This window comes from Mytilus trossulus, chromosome 10 (assembly GCF_036588685.1).
Source record: "Mytilus trossulus isolate FHL-02 chromosome 10, PNRI_Mtr1.1.1.hap1, whole genome shotgun sequence".
NCBI classification, from domain to species: Eukaryota; Metazoa; Mollusca; class Bivalvia; order Mytilida; family Mytilidae; genus Mytilus; species Mytilus trossulus.
The window spans coordinates 18,459,389-18,480,278 of record NC_086382.1 but is presented as its reverse complement, the minus strand read 5'-3'; the positions used below and the strand labels follow the sequence as shown (position 1 = coordinate 18,480,278).

The 20,890-nt window shown below is 30.7% G+C and overlaps 1 protein-coding gene across 1 annotated transcript in view; it reads right to left on the bottom strand.

The window, feature by feature from the left end:
- Positions 1–1,936: 1,936 nt before the first annotated feature.
- The window catches only part of LOC134686986 (staphylococcal nuclease domain-containing protein 1-like), a 38,264-nt gene continuing 19,310 nt past the window's right edge, over positions 1,937–20,890 (bottom strand). Inside the window, exons 10-21 of the mRNA XM_063546883.1 lie at positions 20,042–20,248; positions 18,839–18,921; positions 17,579–17,762; positions 16,842–16,983; positions 16,324–16,436; positions 12,984–13,172; positions 11,298–11,439; positions 9,247–9,373; positions 7,887–7,953; positions 6,373–6,480; positions 5,832–6,077; positions 1,937–3,733 (exon numbers count right to left, since the gene is read on the bottom strand). Coding sequence (XP_063402953.1) covers positions 3,668–3,733; positions 5,832–6,077; positions 6,373–6,480; positions 7,887–7,953; positions 9,247–9,373; positions 11,298–11,439; positions 12,984–13,172; positions 16,324–16,436; positions 16,842–16,983; positions 17,579–17,762; positions 18,839–18,921; positions 20,042–20,248 — 1,674 coding nt within the window. The 3' untranslated portion in view covers positions 1,937–3,667. The remainder of the gene's footprint in view (positions 3,734–5,831; positions 6,078–6,372; positions 6,481–7,886; positions 7,954–9,246; positions 9,374–11,297; positions 11,440–12,983; positions 13,173–16,323; positions 16,437–16,841; positions 16,984–17,578; positions 17,763–18,838; positions 18,922–20,041; positions 20,249–20,890) is intronic.

Below are 20,890 nucleotides of genomic sequence, written 5' to 3'. Positions count from 1 at the left end.
ATATGGAATTTTAAATGGTCATTGAATTGTTTTTAGATTGAGTTAATCAAGCTTCAGTTTATGTATTTGAAAAGATATCCAAAAGTTTCTTTTATGCTGGCATGCAGACTGGTCTACTAGAATATGCTAATAGACAAAATAAAGGGCTGCGCTTTAGCGCATCATACGCCTGTTGCTCTTTTAACTTGTCTTTTAATGAATTTTTATGATCAACTAGAAATAGTTTTTAAATTTAACTAAGTTTGATGTCTTAATTTTTCATCCATACATTCTATCTTGTTCACAACACACTTTCTGAGTACCAAGTACCTTTTATATTTATAAAATGGAAAGGGACCTTATGTGAGTTATTGTCTGAAGTGTGGACGACAGACGGACGGACAACGGTATACCATAACACGTCCCAGCTGAAAGACGACGGGCGTATAAAAATGGCAAAAAAGACTACAATGACAATGAGGAGCAGCAAGAAGATAACAGGGAAAGTGAAGATGGTGAAAGTGACTTTACTGAAAGTTATGATCTAAATGAGGAAGTAGGTGATGAAAGTATGTTATCATAAAATGATATATGCCTCAGGGAACAGTTAGTATCTCAGGGACTGCTAATGTGCTTTCATCCTTGCAACCATTCAATTATAGTACAAACGTATGACTTTCATGGAACCTATTTTTTACTAGAAATTGTTTTAAATTGAACTAAAGATTTTACAAATTTTATGTTTTCATCAGATTTTATAAAGTATTATTTGTTACATCAATAGATATAAACAATTCACCAAAGTTTCATGGACATTGGTGAAAGCCTTTTTGAGTTATTGTCCAAAGTGTTAAAAATCCACCTTTTTTTATGAATAAAGCCCCATAAATCCAAAACTTAAAATCTGAAATTTATAAAAATTGAAAGGGAGCTTACATCAATAGATATAAACAATTCACCAAATTTTCGTGAAAGCTTTTTTGAGTTATTGTCCGAAGTGTTAAAAATACCCCTTTTTTTATGAATAAAGCCCCATAAATCCAAAACTTAAAATCTGAAATTTAAAAAAAAACGAAAGGGAGCTTACATCAATAGATATAAACAATTCACCAAAGTTTCATGGACATTGGTGAAAGCCTTTTTCAGTTATTGTCTGAAGTGTTAAAAATCCCCCTTTTTTATGAATAAAGCCCAATAAATCCAAAACTTAAAATCTGAAATTAAAAAAAACAAAAGGGAGCTTACGTCAATTGATATAAACAATTCACTCAAGTTTCAGGGAAATTGGTGAAAGCGTTTTTGAGTTATTGTCCGAAGTGTGGACGACGGACGGACGGACGGATGTTCAGACAGACAGATGGACAACAGTATACCATAATACGTCCCGTCCCGGGCGTATAAAAACCATAAGAGATCACTGCTATTAACTGAGTCATTCATAAGACCTGACGAGTGCTGACTGAAAATGTTTTTCATAGTAGAGCATGTTTACATTAATTCTGATAACCATTTGTTGAAGGTGCAATGAATAGTTCCCAAACAAAATGTGAAGAAAACAATATAATTAGTAATTTTAGGAATTTTCAAGTATTCTATTAACATGAGGAGAAGCAGAGAAACTGAAAATGCATCATACAATATAGCATGTGCACATGTGGCTTGAAACTAAATTTCAAAAACCTCTGATTTCAAGTTCTAGAAAAAAAGAAAAAAAAAATTACTGGTACAGGAGGATGGAAATACCAACAGAAAGATGAAGGATGGTGGCCTCTAAATAGTTGTCAAACTTATATTTATAGTTATTTGCCACAAGTAGTTTCAATAAAACTAACTTAAGCAGAAAACTAATCAATTGTTGATGCCAATGCTAGAACACCAAATCCTATGTGTCAATTTCCTTGCAGGTGAAAAACTGCATCTTTATTGATTGTTCTGCTTCAAATAAATTAAAACCCACTGCAAATTAGAAGTTATTTATTATAAAACATACTATTAACATCTGTCTACTTGTCAAGGCAAAGAAAGACAACTTTAATGCAATTATTTCAATGAAAATATTAACATTTACAAATTAAAAGATAAAGACTTCTCTGCAATTAATTGCATACATAAAATATTAAGTTAAAAAATGAAACAGACTACAATATGTTTGAAATAAGTACAACCTAATATTATATTTACTTAAGCTCAAAAATTCATTTTTACAGTACTATTGTGTAGTGTTACTTGTACATATATCACTCAAGTAAAAGGATACCCCAAGTCTTATTTGTACTACGAAACACATATTCTCTCAGAGTCTTTATCTTGCAAAGTACAATCATCAAAACCAGATATTTATTTGCTTAAACTACAGATTTACCAGGAGAAATATTTGTTTATTTTAAGCTTCATATTGCACTTATCAACCTTACTCATTCAAAATAGCTTTTAAAAAATAAACAATACTTCAAACTGTCATTAGCAAATATGACCCAAATAGACATCTAATAAGCTAACATAACAGTTAATTTACATTTTAAACAAAAATAGTATAATAGACTGGTTAATTGCAGTTCTTCAGCACAACCTTATGAAAGAACAGAAATCATTAACAGTATGTTTCATAACAAAGTTATTCTATCAATGAATATACAGTTTGTAAAATGAGCCATTTAATTCTTTTTCTTATAAAAATAGATTATATAAAGTACTAAGTACTTTAAGCTGCATATTTCAATGGGGTGATAATTGTTACAAATTAATTATATGAATGCATGTTTGTTATATATGAATTGTGGTTTTAATGATATTGTGGTAATATTTAATCTGCACCAAATACCAGGGAATGCTTTGTTTGTAGCAATTCTGCACCAAATGCCAGATAAAGTTTAGTTGGTTAAACAACTATGCACAAAATTCCAAAAGGTTAATTTTTAATCTCAAGACTTTCCAATCATTTTAAAAAATGCAAAAAAAAATAAAAAAAATAGATGATATTTTTCTGTAATTAGGATGATTAAATGGTGTATTGGTGAATATTTAAATGATTTAGTGTTTGAAAATAAGGTGTTCAAATAAAAATAAAAATAAAAATGTCTAACTTTCAACATCATGTGATTTTTTTATTGTTTAGTACAAAAAAACAACACATTAAACAATAACATAAACAAAAGATTTCTACTAAGCATTACTATATTTATGCACTTAAGATATTAATAAAATTATTGTAACAAAACTCAATTAATTTAAAATCATCCACTCATGTATTGTTACCTTATTAGTAATTAGACTGAAATAGTGCTATGTATAATTTTGATGATTTGTGTTTAAAAAAACTAAAATTATGGATGTTTGGTTTATATTATATGACAAATGATAAATAAATCGACATAAATTACAGGTTTTTATATTCCTTTTTAGTTCCTACTCATATGAAAATGAAATAATGAATAGAAATTCTATTCATAATACTTTTAAATATTTGGCAAATTAAATGGCTCAAAATACAAACTGTTTAATTCAACAGTAACAATGTATATATAAATAAAATGTCTAGATTCCACTTGTGTAAGCCTGTTATTTAATCAAAATTTTCTCTGAATGCATAACAATAATTTGAATATAAATAAAACTGTTCCTAGATTCCACTTGTGTTTATCTTGTAGATTCCACTTGTGTTAATGTTGCTTGTTGAAATGATGCCAATTTATTTTTTGTATCCAAACTCCTTAGCATCATCTTCAGTGAAGTCTCCGTAGCGCCAAAGATTCAACTGGAAAATAAAAAGCATAAAAAAGTTAAATCCTTGTAAAACAATGAAGAATAAACTGGAAAAATAAAAAGCTTATGTAAAATGTTTACCTGGAAAATAAACAGCATAAAAACAAAGAATCAACTGAAAAATAAAAAGCAATATTTTCTTCAACACGACTGACTGTTTATTACTGTGCTTATCTAATAACCTTTGTGGTAGTGAATTACCTATTGCCTGACCAGTTTAAAAAATTGTCAATACAATTTGTCCATTTAAATTGTACAAAAGGTATTGTGAGAGCTATTATCAACAGGTGGTCATTTAACTACCTGTAGATTTACCTGGTTGTTTAAATTGACAGAGTTAATTTAAATGACTGATAGCTAGCTTGCTTTCCTCATATCCAACGTCCTGAATGGACTATTCTATTAAGGTCTGGGAAATATTACATTTAATACACAATTTGTTCTTTCTAATAAAGATAATTATTGTAAATTATTTTTTTTTTGCTAACAACCACAAATAAATCATTGCTGGTAAATCCCGCTTTCATAATGAAGAATAAAGCACTGAAATTTCTATTCACTAAGCCATTTGTACTTTTTTCATATATTGAAAATATATTTTCACAGTAATTCCAATTGAAGAAGATCAAGGGTACCATTTCACATAGCCTTCGTAAGTCTACATGTCATCTTAAGTCCATCGTAAATAAATTGTAGGTTTTATATCGGTTTCACAAAGCCATCGTAAGTTAAGATGATCGTAAATAATGCGTAAATCCTGGCGTAACTTACTACAGCTATACCCAGTCGTAGCTCCATCGTATCTTTTATAAAATAAATTAATCCATCTAACATATGGCTGCAGCGTTCTTCATGCAAATTCATTAGCTTTTATATACTTAGTAGGCAACCCTTTGTGTACTAGATATTAAATGTTTAGTTGAAAGTTTCTCACAAGAACCTTAGTCAAACTTAACAACTTTTAATTTGAAATGTTTCTTTAATTGTATACTCAGATATGAATTGAACAATATAAAAAGAACATTATTTACATATGACCCTTTATACTATAGTAAAATCCAAACATTGTAGCGCACAGCGCGAATGAGCACTTCTCTTTCAAATCTCACCACTTCTCCCTATCAGTTTCAAAAAGAGAAGTCACTTCTCCCTATAATTCTGAAGTAGTGTGAGCCTTGTGTAAGCATCATATATCTTGAAATAATATTGAAAACGGACTAAAATTCTTTCGTTGTATTAATGTTGATATTAAAAAAAAAAACATAATTCGCCATCCATAATAATTATTTTAAAAAATGTTTATTTGGCATGCCATACTCGATAAAGGTGCGGACGTAAAAGAAAGCACTCTTCTCGGTTTACGATACACTTACAATGATACACAGGACGAAACTTGCGTTCAACTTAGTAGTCCTTTACGATGCCTTTGTGACCACACGTAAACCAATTGTAAACTGATACGATGATCGTAAGTTAAGAAGGCTTTGTGAAACGGTGGCCTGCATATTAAATGAAACTTAGCATCACTTCTATTCCATTTCAGGAATCGTATTAAATATAACATGAAAATATATCCTATAAGAAAACACCAAGCCACACATAATTCATCTTGTAGAGTTATTCACAATTAGATGGGCTATCCAAAAAATCCATTTCACAAACACTTTAATACCATATCAGGAATCAGAAACTTAAAATATATCCCACATTAAAACACCATGAAACAAACATATATCTCCTTTTTTTATAAACTAAATTCGCTGTCAGATTGAATTTCCATCTTCACTGTAAAGAGACACAAAAAGACATGGCTTAAAATGTCCCATCTCTAAATAGAAGTCTATTCAGGACATTGGTCATGATACATGAGGAAAGCAAGGTAGCTATCAGTCATTTAAATTTTACCTTTTGGTGATTTTTTTTTTACTGGGTAGTTAAATGACCACCTGTTGATGAGCTCTCACAATACCTATCTTACAATTTAAATAGACAAATTGTGTTGACAATTTTTTATACTGGTCACGCAATAGGTATTTAAATACCACAAAGATGATTGGGTAATGACTGTAAAAACCAAATAAATTACTCACTCTTCCTGCTTTGGCTTTCTCCTGAGCCTTCTGGTAATCAGAAACCAACTTGGCAAGTTTTTTCTCTTTCCTTTTTTCAACGATAAGATATCCGTCAGAAATGAGTCCTTGAGCGACATCCTGGTCTGTATCCGGGTACAACAGAACCACATAGTTTCCACCTGATCTGTATTCTATATTCAACTTCAGTTCCTTGTTCACTACACTGTCATAGAATTGATCTAAGGCATCTTGTTTTGCATCCTCCTATAGAATAAAAAACAATGGTTCAATCTTTATTATAACATTTCAAAAATAGATCTGCTGACACAGAAAGATATCTTGCATACTTTGCAGTGAATCAAAAACTGTTTTTATCATATAACTGCATGCATATAAATGCAATAAATATCTCTTTTTAAGTATTTCTATAACAAACATTTCAGTCTAAAATTCTATTTAAAGTGTACAAATGTTAACCATATATCAATTTTTGGTGAAAGTATATCTCTACTACCATAACAAATCAGTAGACACATGTATGTGACCGTCTGCTACTTACATCTGGTGGTAATGCTGAACATGCCAATGTGAATTCTGTTGCCTGAGCTGGTAATGTTTGATAGGAAGCTGGCAGTGTAGCAAGTTCTGTTGATGCTGTTTTCTCTCTCTGTAAATAATTAAATTATAAACTAGAAATCAGAACCATATTGTTCATTCATTGTTGATAAGGAATGCTATTGTCACTAACTTCTCCTAAGATTTGTTCCGACTTTTTAATCCATGATTTACTTATTTTGTATGAAAAATTTGCTTTCTTACTTCTATACATTTAAAAACATTTTCTGTTTAGTTGTCAGAGAAAAATGTTTAAGAATAATGTAACTATATGTACAGGTATATATCCCTGTTGAGCTAACTGATATAATTGTGACAAATAGTTTAGACACTGTTATTTGTAGAAATTTTGATAATACAAGACAAAATACACATTTATATATATATAATGATCAGCTAGAACACAATACATGAAATAAGGCCAATTAAAATTAATTGATAGATTTTCATCCCCACATGCCCGTATGAAATCGTCCCACTTCGATTTTTTGAATTTTATAAAATTTACGATTTCCGGATTTTGTTCATTTCGGTTACTGGTAACCATCAAAATTTCATTTCATTTGAAGCTTCCTGTTTAAAATTTCGGTTTTGTACCTGGGGTTAATATTACCAAAATAATGAATTCGACATATTCTGCTGCTCTATGATGAAATCATCATCTTCCGAGAGTAAAGATTGATTACTATAATGACGTGAAATATTCGTGTTTCGAGAAACACACTGTTTCCAAGACTGCAAATCGCAGTATGTCACAAATTTCTGTGATTAGAAAACTGTGGATTATTTTATTTATGCAATGACTTTGTGTCATGAAATTTAAACTGTGAATGATATCCAAAGCCTAAGATTCATGGAAACCATTGATACAGAAAACATGACTGGATAAAAGATATTGAAACACAAGCACAAACTTGTTAGATTTATGACCATATTTTGAATTTAAAAAGCCGACTAGCATACACATTTTATTTTTATGTTGACAAACAGAAAATGTCCCAAATTAAGGAAATACAGACAAACACCAACCTTTTTCCATTAAGTTAATGTTTTACATGGTAAATATATATTTTCATCTTGCAAAAATTATGTAAGATTCCTCATACTTGTGTATGTATACATGATATAAGCTTGTCATTACACTTGCATACATGAAGACCTCATCACAAAAGGGTTTTATATGAAATCAAATAAAAAAAATAAAATCCTCCCACCCACCCCATTTTTTTCAAAAATTTGGATGAAAATATACCAATTAATTTTAGTTGGCCTAATGATTTAATTTAACAGCAATCTGCAAACAGACAGTAAAAAGGGTTCAATATTTTTTCATCTTTTCCTCTGAATTTTAGAAATAACATTACTACTAAATAAATGGAAAATTGAACACATAATGACAGTTTTTTGCATCTTTTTGTCTTCAAACTTGTGTTCAATTTTCATATCCCCTGTACTTACATTGCCATAATCTATAAATAGAACTGTGAATTTTCCTTTCTCATTTTTCTCTACTTTTGCTCTGTACCTACAGAAAATAATGTATATCAAGATCTTTAGAAAGCTAAAACAAACCAACAACAACAAATATATTGGTTCATGGTATTCAATGAATCAGTCCCAGTTGTTTCTTTTAATCAAAATGATATATATTCGTAATAAAGTTATCTAACAAATAGTCTGTTAATGGTTAGTTTTCTCTTTAGGTATCATTGTTTTCTGTCTACTGTGCCATTTGTACAAATGTAGTTATTATTGTAAAACACGGATTTTTGTCATATCTGGTCCGGTTCCGATCAGTAGTTTACACCATAATATCAAATGGCCGCTGAAAGCAATGAAAAATACAAAAATAAACAATGTTTGACAAGAGATTTGGAATGAATATGGTGTTTTTAATGCATTAAATGGATGAAATATAAACTAAAGCCAAATATCATCACTTTCTAAAGAAAGACCAAAACTTATTTAGCTCATAATCAAAATTTTCACTCTTGATTTACAAAAAGTGATAGGAAGAGAAAGAAAGTTATTCTACTGTAATATTTTGCAGACCATGTGGTATAAATCATGTCACAAGTGACAGCTTGGGGTATTCCTATCCAAATAGTCCGGTGGCTACAAGCATATTTCAAACGAATTGTGCACAATCTGCTACAAGCATGAAATTTGGCATAGACCTTCCTCAACTATTACTCTTTCATTTCAGGTAGGGAGGCATTTGAAAAAAATGTCTCACTTCCAGTTAAATTCAAAATGGCAGACATCGTACAGCTAGCATGTGAATAGGTGTTATTATCATCCTACTATCATAATATTTGGTACAAATCTTTGATTTTTACTACTTTTGGATATATTATATAGATTAGTGGTCTTAAAAACCCTTACTTCCGGTAAAATGCAACTAGGCGGACATTGTACTTTTTAGGGAGAGTAATTGAAATGTGTTTTAACGTATTGCTACTATCATTACATTGTGCAGGAACCTTTCTTTGGTGCTTCTCATATGTCTTTAAAACCCTAACTAATCAGCATACTTGTTGGGCCGCAAATACATGTTTATTCACAATAGGAGAGCTGATTTTCCGCATTTACAAAGACTGTGATATTGTTTCTTACATCAATAGAAAGACAAATAAATTTGGTGAAGGTAGTCCAACTGAAGACTCATTTCTCTATGTTTATGCTGTTTACTAAAAATAGGTCTCCATCCTGCCAACTGTCACTTATTTATCTACATAAAAAGGTTTACATAAGCTTCTGTTTTATTTAGTTCATGTCAAGGCATTTAATTCAAGTAATATATTACTGCTAAGCTTACCATTGACCATCCTGAGAGAATTTAGCTGCACATAAATCGCCTTTCTTTGGACTATAAGCACCAGGCAGAGGTGGGTTAGATTCCATTTCAGTCCTCAATTGTTCCATTAATTTTTCTAACTGTGGTCCTGGAAAAGTAAGAGAAAATCAATTTTACAGAAAATACTTTTTTGAATATACATTTTATATAAGGAGAGCATGTTATGTTAGTTCTATGAATGTAAAGATTTAAAAGGTAAAACACTCAAATCAAGACTATCATGTGTTGATGTAAATAAAAGGAAATTTGGAAATGGTTCAATTTGATTAGAGACATTTTCATACTCCTCTACCTAGATAACAATGCCTAGTATTGATTTTTCTACTTTTAAAACAATGGCTTGGCCTCCATGAGGCCACACCAAATTAATTAATAGTTCTTTGAGATTTTACCCAAAAAAAATGGGGCGAGCGAGCGAAATTTAAATTTATATTTTTAAATTCTTCGCCTCAAATTTTGAAGAAATATGGAGCGAGCGATATTTTTTTCTCTCAATTTTTATATCTTTTACCTAAAAGAAGCAACTGAATTTTCAACTCACTTAATTGAAAGGGGACATAATTTGATATAATTAAATTATCTCCCTTTTTATATGTATTTCAACTTTCTGCATTCTTTTTCATTTTGTTTTGTTGTTTGTATAATTAACACTGCACAAATATACACTTTTGAACATATTTTTTTATGCATGAACTTTATATGGCTATCTGCTTTTAATATGCACTGCTTTCATCTGTAGTATATGCACCTTCTGGTCCTTAGACACCCTCTGTAGTATGCTAGCTAGCTTCTTGTAACATAACTGCATGGCGTGTGTTTTGTGTTTATGCATATGGATCACTAACCAGTCAATCCAAGCACAGTGGAAACTGGGGGTTCTAGCTAGTGCTACTTTACAATTAAATATCAGAAAATAAATTACACCAAAACATACCAACATGGAAATACCTACATAACCTACATTTATAAGCCTATGTTATAACTAAGATTTCAACCAGATGCATCATGGAGTCAATGTTTGAGGCCCAATCAATGATATCAGAGTAAAGTCTTTGTGGCCCAGTGAGCTGTTTCCCAGACAAGGGGACAGGTTTATCAGGCATGTGTAACTCATTTTGTGAGCTCATGAGTACCGAAAATGCATTAATTCCACTTGGTTTTGAATTTGATGCATCTTTAGTAGCAGTAGATCCATCATCAATTGTGAACTGCACATATTTAAAGTTTAGGTCATTACATATTGACCATACCATATTTTCGTCAGATATTTCGATACTAGAATCATCGAAACTGTTCGACTTACTTATTTGTATGGTTTTAATATTAATAATCTCACTTTGTGCATCGCTACATCGTTCAATGGATTCTTGATATAGTTCCCTGAATGTCCGACATTTTGTTTGTGTTGCCGTATTATTTAATATGTATGCCTTGTTGTTATTTTTGTCTGAATGTTTCACCACAGAAACAATCAGCACGTTTTCCATCTTTGCAACTTTTTTGATCAGAATCAAAAATATGCTTGACAAATGACAAACACTGCATATTTTCAAACGCTTAATTGATAAAGTTTTTTTTTTAATACCGGAATCGAGTTCGTCGAAAATGCGGATTTATTTTCGACGTGCGGGAATTTTATTTTTATTTTTATTTTTTAATTTCGGCAATTTAGGTGCGGGTTTTCCAAAGAACTACTAATTAATTTGGTGTGGCCTGAGGGATTTCCCAAATAGATAAATTATACGGGTTTCAATCCACAAAAAAAATGAATTATTTATTACTGATGAAGATTTGAGAGTTTTGAGAAAGCAAAATTTGTGAATTCTTTTTACTCAACAGAACAAATAAATCTATTCTTAACCAAAAATATATCTGAAATGATGAAAAATCTTGATTTTAAATAAATATTATACACAGATAACACACTTGAGTTAGGACAGATTACACAACAACACTTCTGTTAGATTTCTACAACTCACAACAGTAATTCTGTAAGATAAATAATATATTACCATTGTCCACATATTGTGCAAAGAAACTGAGATCCTCATTGACTTCAGTGACAACAACATTTTTATAATTCACCTCCCGTTCAGTTTTATCATCTACAATTTCTTCATGAACACTTGTGTCTTCAACGTAATCTTTCCATAGCTAAAAAAACACAATACATTAAGTCTCAAATCTATACTTTTTCACTTTTAAATGACTATTCATACAGGTTTCTGGCTTAATATACAGGAGTCAGTTTCACAATAAAACTTATTACTAAGATTGATTGTAAGTATACTGAATTGTTCATGAGTTATGACCAATCTTAGTCGTAAATATTTTTGTGAAACCAACTCCAGCAGAGAAGCTTTCAACAATACCAAGAAAAAAAGAGATATTCATGTGACCTGTCAACCTACAAGGACATATTATTCTGACTCAAAGCCAACCAGCCTTGTATCTTTCTCAACAAAAAAACATTACTTAGCTTAGAATCTAAGTTATGTTTCATACCCTTGTCAATCTTTATAAGATCTTCATTCAAAATGATCTTATTTTACCCATAATATAATTTCTTATAGAGGAATAATATTTACCAATAAAAGCAAAGCTTAAAGGGGCACTAGCTACGAGATATATAAAAAATCTAAAGTTTGATTATTTTGTTCAATCAATAATGAAAGTGAAATAGTGAAATAACAATTCCCTTTTTGCAGCCAAAAAGGTTCAATTTTGTCAAATTACGCTAAGAAACATTGATAATTAGTAATTCACTTGCAAGTGAATGAGTCGACTTCCTTAAATCCGTATTCATGTGAACTTCAATTTAACCCCTAGCTAGAGATTGACAACAATAAAATTGAGAATGGAAATGGGGAATATGTCAAAGAGACAACAACCTGACCAAAGGAAAAAACAACAGCAGAAGGTCACCAACAGGGCTTCAATGAAGTGAGAAATTCCCGCAACCGGAGGCGTCATTCAGATGGCCCCTAAACAAATATATATTTGTTCAGTGAAAATGAACGCCATACTTATTTCCAAATTGTACACTAGAAACAAAAATTAAAATAATACAAGACTAACAAAGGCCCACAATATAATTTCATGCATGCATTGTACGTGTACTGGTTATTTAAAGAAAAATGAACAATGAAAGTGAAACTACAATAAATCATTTGATTACTAATTCGATGCACATAATATCATTCTTATACGGTTAAAAGCAATAAGAAACATCTTTTTTTAATCTATAAAATAAAATCAACCAGTACTATAAAATCCAATTGCACGTGTTGGTTTAATCTATTCATATCTTTATTTATGTTTACATCGTTTATATGGTCATCTGAAGTCAAATCAATAGTCAATTAGATGGCGTTTGGACTAAAATACACACGAAACAAACCTATGCATTATCTATCCCATGCACTGTAAACTGTTTATTTTATACTTTTGATAGTTTGGATAAATGTTTTCCATTCACATAAATCAAATATGAGAATTTGAGTCAAATCGGTAGCTTATTTGCACTAGTGCAATATGATATACTTATGCATCTTTGCTTTTGATTATGTTCTGCATGATATACATTGTTGCAATATAATAAATCTTTTTATTTCAGTTTCTTGTGTTGCAGTTTATTATTCTATTTATAATTTAAATTTTACAAGTCAGTTAGTTCTGAAATGTTTATTACAACTTACATTAAGCTTCTTTTTCTTTGCATTTTCTTCTGCATTTAACATCTGCTTATAAAAATTACTTCTTTCTGCAGTGAAGTGGACTTTTGCTAGACCTTCTTCTACCAAGGCCAGAGACAGATTTACATTATCAACAAACAACCATCCAATGAAATTACCTCCCTTGTCCATAGCTTCTACAGTAACCTCCACCTATTATAAACAAACAAATTATAAATGATAGTTATGTCCTCCCTTGTCCATAGCTTCTACATTAACCTCCACCTATTATAAACAAACAAATTATTAATGATAAATATGTCCTCCCTTGTCCATAGCTTCTACATTAACCTCCACCTATTATAAACAAACAAATTATTAATGATAGTTATGTCCTCCCTTGTCCATAGCTTCTACATTAACCTCCACCTATTATAAACAAACAAATTATAAATGATAGTTATGTCCTCCCTTGTCCATAGCTTCTACATTAACCTCCACCTATTATAAACAAACAAATTATTAATGATAGTTATGTCCTCCCTTGTCCATAGCTTCTACATTAACCTCCACCTATTATAAACAAACAAATTATAAATGATAGTTATGTCCTCCCTTGTCCATAGCTTCTACATTAACCTCCACCTATTATAAACAAACAAATTATTAATGATAAATATGTCCTCCCTTGTCCATAGCTGGTCTGAGACCACAATTGTCGTCCCTTGATTTTCGTTGTTCACGAATATAGTCCCTAGTGTTAACAGTGGGTTACTTGCCATTAATTTTTATACCCCTTCCAAATTCATTTCTCCATGTTTAATGCCTCAAATTGTAAGTAGGGGGGGTGAAATTACACTGTAAAAAAATTTGGGTCCAGAATTTTAAAGGAAAGTAGTGATTTGGTCCAGGTGAAAAAGGTTGAAAAATAGCACTTCGGAAGCTGTCAAAAGATTTCAAGACGCCCTAAAGATAAAATTGTCCATATTTTGAGTTAGAGACGATGAAGTTTTCTATAATTTTGATATAATTTGTCCCAAAAGGAGTACAATACACTGTGAAAATTTCATTGAGAAAGCTCAGGTGGGATTTTTTTAATTTTCATTTATCGGACCAGCTTCTACATTAACCTCCACCTATTATAAACAAACAAATTATTAATGATAGTTATGTCCTCCCTTGTCCATAGCTTCTACATTAACCTCCACCTATTATAAACAAACAAATTATAAATGATAGTCCTTTGTTAATGGTTTGGATGGTATTGAGCACCTTTATGCAGATACCTGATCAGTAAGTTGACCTTGAAATACTTTTTCATGAAAATATTTATTTTCAAATGCTAGCTTTTTCATTTCAATAGACAACCAGATGCACCGCAGGGCGTAGCTTTATACGACCGCAGAGGTTGAACCCTGAACGGTTGGGGCAAGTATGGACACAACATTCAAGCTGGATTCAGCTCTAAATTTGGATTGTGATTAAATAGTTGACACAGCATAGGTTTCTGACACAGAATGAATGTGCTCTAATGAACTTAAAAATTTTGTTTTCTCTTACAGAAATTCACTATGCTGTTGAATATTAATCCTCTCAAAAAAATGTTTGAAGAAATTTTCTTTTTATTTATGAAATTTCAAATGAGAAAATTGAACCCAATTTTTTTAATCACACCCCCCCCTTTCCCTTATTCCAAAACTAATCTCAATTAAAATTTCTAATGGAGTTTGCAACAATAACTACTCATTTAAATACATCATAAAATATTAAGATGTAAAAAACTGCTTGTTATCACTGAATGGTAAAGATTATTTTAATTTATCAGTTGGTAGTAAAAAGTGAATATACATTGTATATTGTATATAACAAAGATTTAAGTTGATTCTGGACAAAGAAAGATAACTCCAATTAAAAAAAATTCTTGAAATTGCACAATATTGTGCAATTAGATATTTCTTGCTTACTATTCTGGACAAAGAAAGATAACTCCAATTTAAAAAAAAATTGCTATTTCACAATATTGTGTAATTAGATATTTCTTGCCATTGTGCAATACTGTGCAATTGAAAAGACTTGCTATTGCACAATACTTAATATAATAATTTTAGATCCTGATTTGGACCAACTTGAAAACTGGGCCCATAATCAAAAATCTAAGTACATGTTTGGATTCAGCATATCAAAGAACCCCAAGATTTCAATTTTTGTTTAAATCAAACTAAGTTCAATTTTGGACCCTTTGGACTTTAATGTAGACCAATTTGAAAACAAGACCAAAAATGAAGAATCTACATACACAGTTAGATTTGGCATATCAAAGAACCCCATTTATTCAATTTTTGATGAAATCAAACAAAGTTTAATTTTGAACCCCGATTTGGACCAACTTGAAAACTGGGCCAATAATCAAGAATCTCAGTACATTTTTAGATTCAGCATATCAAAGAACCCAACCGATTCATTTTTGTCAAAATCAAACTAAGTTTAATTTTGGACCCTTTGGACCTTAATGTACACCAATTTGAAAACGGGACCAAAAGTTTAAAATCTACATACACAGTTAGATTCGGCATATCAAAGAACCCCAATTATTCAATTTTGATGAAATCAAACAAAGTTTAATTTTGGACCCTTTGGGCCCCTTATTCTTAAACTGTTGGGACCAAAACTCCGAAAAATCAATACTAACCTACCTTTTATGGTCATAAACCTTGTGTTTAAATTTCATAGATTTCTATTTACTTATACTAACGTTATGGTGCGAAAACCAAGAAAAATGCTTTTTTGGGTCCCTTTTTGGCCCCTACTTCCTAAACTGTTGGGACCTAAACTCCCAAAATCAATAGCAACCTTCCTTTTGTGGTCATAAACATTGTGTTTAAATTTCATTGATTTCTATTAACTTAAACTAAAGTTAGAGTGCGAAAACTAAAAGTATTCAGACGCCGACGACGACTACGACGACGCAGACAACGACGCCAACGTGATAGCAATATATGACGAAACTTTTTTCAAATTTTGCGGTCGTATAAAAATGTAATTTTTACTTGAGATTTCAGGAAAATCTGTATACAGTTATGTGCATCAGATAACAGATTGCAAGTTCTTCTCATCCAGTGGAATAAGTCACACTTATAAAAACACTTCAATAATTTCTGAATTCAGAGTGAATCATATGTGGCCTTAAAAGAGATATGGACTTGTAAAATGATAACAACTGAATTATATGTATCCTTGATCCTGCACTATCCAATGGTTTATAAGAAATTTAAATGTCCATAATAAATAAGTAATAGTTTAGTCATTAAAACATTAGTTAATGTTACGACTTTTTGAGTCAGTTTCAAATCCAAATTGTTATTACCTCTCTCTGTAGACACATTTCTTTGGTAAATGCTAATGCTTCATCACCATAGGGCTCAGATTTACTGGTCTCTCCACCTGGCAATGGTCTGGCTCCACGTGGACATGATATACCTGCAACAGTCATAACAAATATCCTATATCAGACATTCTTTATCATTTCATTCAAATATTATGACAAACCAAAATTATTATTAGACTATGATACCTTGAAGAAAATACTAAACAAGGTAAAAGATAAAGTTTAAGCTCTATAAAGGAGAACAACGATAAGGAGGGAAATGAAAGCTGATATACCACTAAAAACTGCTTAAAAGTAAATTGATCATTTCAGATAGTTCATCTTTACTGTTTGACTAATTATGATTCTGTATCAGAGATTACTTTTAAGTAAGCGGGTTTTTTTTGTTTTGTTGTCCCTTTTGTCAAAATATAATAAAAAATGTAGTTAATTGTGCCATTTATAAATAAACTGCACAAGATATAAATGAAGCTGTTAAAGTAACAATTAAATTTTACCTGATAAGAGGAATGTGACAAGACAAGTCTCCCTTGGTATATAAAGCCTCAGACGAGAACCACTGGCTATAAATTCAACCAAGGCTTCAGATCTACCTGCTCTTTGTAAAAATGGCAGAAATTGCTTAGATTTTGCTATATCCTGTAAAGAAAAACATAATTACACATTACATCATTTCATCACTGAAATATTCTAAACCATATGTCAAACTATAATCATTATAAACGATCATTCTTGATATTCAAGATATTTCAAGTATTATACATGTGTTTTTAAAAGAAGTTTGAACCAATGCCTGGTATATCTTTTGAATGAGAGAATTCTTTAAGAGTATTATTTTTTTTATATAACTGTTTAAAATTTCTTCTTAGTGGAGAAAAATAAGTTTTTTTTAAAGAGTAACAATAAAAGCACTTGTTTCATTAAATCCTAGTATATCTTTAAATGTTTGATTTTTGTATTATACTTTATCCCTAGATCTATTTTTAAGTTTATCATAAAAATGAATAAAAGAAGATGTGTGGTATCAATGTGACAACAACCCAATAACACAAGTAAACCAAAATACACATTTATAAATTTTACTTGGTTTCAACTTTTATAAGTTCTATGTGACAATTGGAAATTTAGAAACAAAATCGTACATTCAAAATCTCTATACTCAACGAAAAAATTGGTACCCACCAAAAAATAAATTCACAGAATTTTATATAATAATTGTATCCTAGATACTAACCCCTGAGACATCAGCTACTCTGTGTATTGGAGCTTCTTTTTTGGAATGAATGCCTACTAATTTCTTTTCTGCCCTGGCTTCAGCTGCCAATAATTCATCATAATGAGATGATCTTTGGTCATCGTCCTGTCTGTATCTGATTACTTTGGCTAATCCCTTGCCAACTAATGCCTCTCCAACATTTCTGGAAAACAATGAATATAGATAGTAAATATAATATCATTTTCAAACTACAGAACTTAACTGACATCAGATGATTAATTATCTGATGGTTTTTTTTCTAGAAAAATGTCAGAATGTTCATGAAATTATAACAAAAATAAATAATGAGTATGTCAATGACAATGCATTTGACATATTACGGTCAGGGATATTTTAACCAGTAAACTTTAAGGATGTATTCTTCTGACTTTTCAGTCTCGTTCTTAAATTATTTCCAAAACATGTGATACAAGTTGAAAATATCAATGAATTTTAAAAATATTATAATCAAATATAACTCTGTGAAAAAAATTGTGTATTTACAATGAATGGTTTTTGAGTAATCCAGTTTTCAAATTTTACGACCAATCAAGTCAATATTTTTAGCCAAAATTTTGAGAAAATGGGTTAGGGATACAGAAAATGATTTTACAAGAATCATGTACACCCCGTACCATTTTGGTCTTTTCAAATTTCTTAGATATGTATTTTTTCAATCATTTATAACAAAAAAAGTTGAAACAATATGCATTTTGTTCTTAAAACTGAGAAAAATCACAAAAATACAAAATTGGCAGCATGGTAAATTTACACAAAAAAAGCGTCAAAAAGGATAAAAATTTCTTATATTAACACCTACCTATAGTTTTTTTAAGTACATTTTATTCAGATTGGTCCACTTCATCTTTATAGAAAGTATGGAAAAAAGTTTAATTGTGGATCTGTGCGTTTTTTTCACAATAATAGCCCAAAAATAGGTAAAAATCGATGAAAAATGGGAAAATCATCAAAATTGGGCATTTTCAAAGGGTCGTAGCAAAAAAAGAAGTGCACCACCATATGTTTATTTCTTTACCAATTATTTTGTTAATGTCTTATAAACCCAAAAATCAGGTTAAGAAAAAAAGTCTAACCTAGAAATTTTTGACTCCTCAGAGGTGTTCATCCTTAAGGCAACAAGTTGAAGAAATTAAAATTACCAAGTTTATGTAAATAAATTTGTATAATAGCCATTATCAGATCTCTTAGATAACAATTAGTCCTAGACTTAATACTTACACTCCTCCAATGGTAACAGTACAGCATGTTTTCTCTGGGAAACCTTGGTTTGCTGGCTGTATATAATCTACCTTTACATTAACCTAAAATAATCCTGTAAATGTTAAAACTTAGCACAACAAGACATTTCTACTCAGCAATCAAATATAGTTTGTAAAACTTCAAATATTTATTATGTTTTCATACAAAAGTTTAGTTAATTAAAGGTTTCTTTTTAACAAGTGGTTTTGGTTTAGGGTGATATCAATACTATATCAATTTTTATACACCCAAGTTTTACAAGTAATTCTGTTAAAAATTCCTAAGAAACCAAAAATATCTCGATGTTTGTGGAGAAATATACAGAAACAACATTTAAAACTTCAGAAATCAAGAAAATGATTAACAAGAGGCTGTCACAACGACAGCAAACCGGATTTATTAACATTTATTTGTGTCCTGGCAATATCACAAGAACCATTATTGATGAATGGTGAAAGTGAAAATCGTCAATATCAAATTTGACCTCCATTTTGTAGTCAGTATCAACATATTAAAATTTGAAAAGCTTAGATTGAATGGTTCATGAGTAAATGCAACAACGTGAATGGAAACGCCATTTTACGATCTTTCAAGAACCATAACTCCTGAACGGTAAAATTCAAAATCGTCATTATTGAACTTGACCTCTATTTTGTCATCAGTAACAACATATAAAAATTTCAAAAGCTTTGGTTGAATGGTTCATGAGAAAATGCACAGACACGACTGGAAATACCATTTTTCAATCTTTCAAGAACCATAACTCCTGAACAATAAAAGTAAAAGTAAAAATCGTCATTATTGAACTTGACCTTCATTTAGTTGTCAGTAACAACATATTTAAATTTTAAAAGCTTTGGTTGAACAGTTCATGAGTAAATGCACGGACACGACTGGAAACTCCATTTTTCAATCTTTCAAGAACCATAACTCCTGAACGGTAAAAGTCAAATTCGCCATTATTGATCTTGACCTTCATTTAGTTGTCAGTAACAACATATTGAAATTTTAAAAGCTCTGGTTGAACGGTTCATGAGTTAATGCATGGACAACATTTGATTGCCGCCTGCCAGCCCACCTGCCGTACATCCCCAAATCAATAACCGACATTTTTGTCACAAAAATACGTTTAAAAATTAGTTAAAAGTTATTTATTAAAATTGACATGAAATGTATGTGTACCTTTTTCCCAATAAGTTTGGTCCTGAGAAATTCTCTAGCTTCATACATGTAAGGTATATCATATAAAGGTCTCATTCTTTTATTTGGAGCTTGGTTCTCTGTGTTGTCTACTGCTCTTGGTGGTCTTACACTGGACAAGAAGACTTTTTTGGACTTTCCATCACCCATCTTGACGACTAATGCATCCCCATTTACAATTTCAACAACCTAATTACAAACAGAATCAACACTTTAATTTAAATTGTATGATCAGTTTCAAAATATTCCATAGCCATTTTCTCAATAGCTAGTGATTTAATTATTGTTTATATATTATATTGTTGAATTTTGTATATTCAATGTATTCTTTTCATTCATAATGATAAAATTCAGAAGTGCTGTCAAATTTCCTAATAACTTCTTTTGATATTATGATGGAATAAAAATTGTGCTCATGGTTTCTGACATTAAATGCTTTGCTGAGCATAGACTGATACGACAGCAGAAGGTGAACCCTGAACAGTTGGGTAAATTTGGAAACAATATTCAAGCTTGATACTGTCTGAATTTTGATTGTGATAGATTTTTGGATATATTATAGGTTTCTGATACAAAATAAATGTGGTCAAAAATCTTACAAATCTATTGCCCAGTACTGTGCAATTGAAGATTTCTTCTTCAAACTTTTCAAAAATTAGAAATTTGAAAAAAATAAATAAAAATATGAATCCCTTAAAATCCCCCCCCCACCAAACTTTTTGAAACCCCCCTTGTAGCAATAACCCCAAAACTCAATACCAGCATTCCTTTGAAGTACGGAAACTTGTATTACAATTTCAGAGAGATCCGTACACTCAAACACAAGTTATT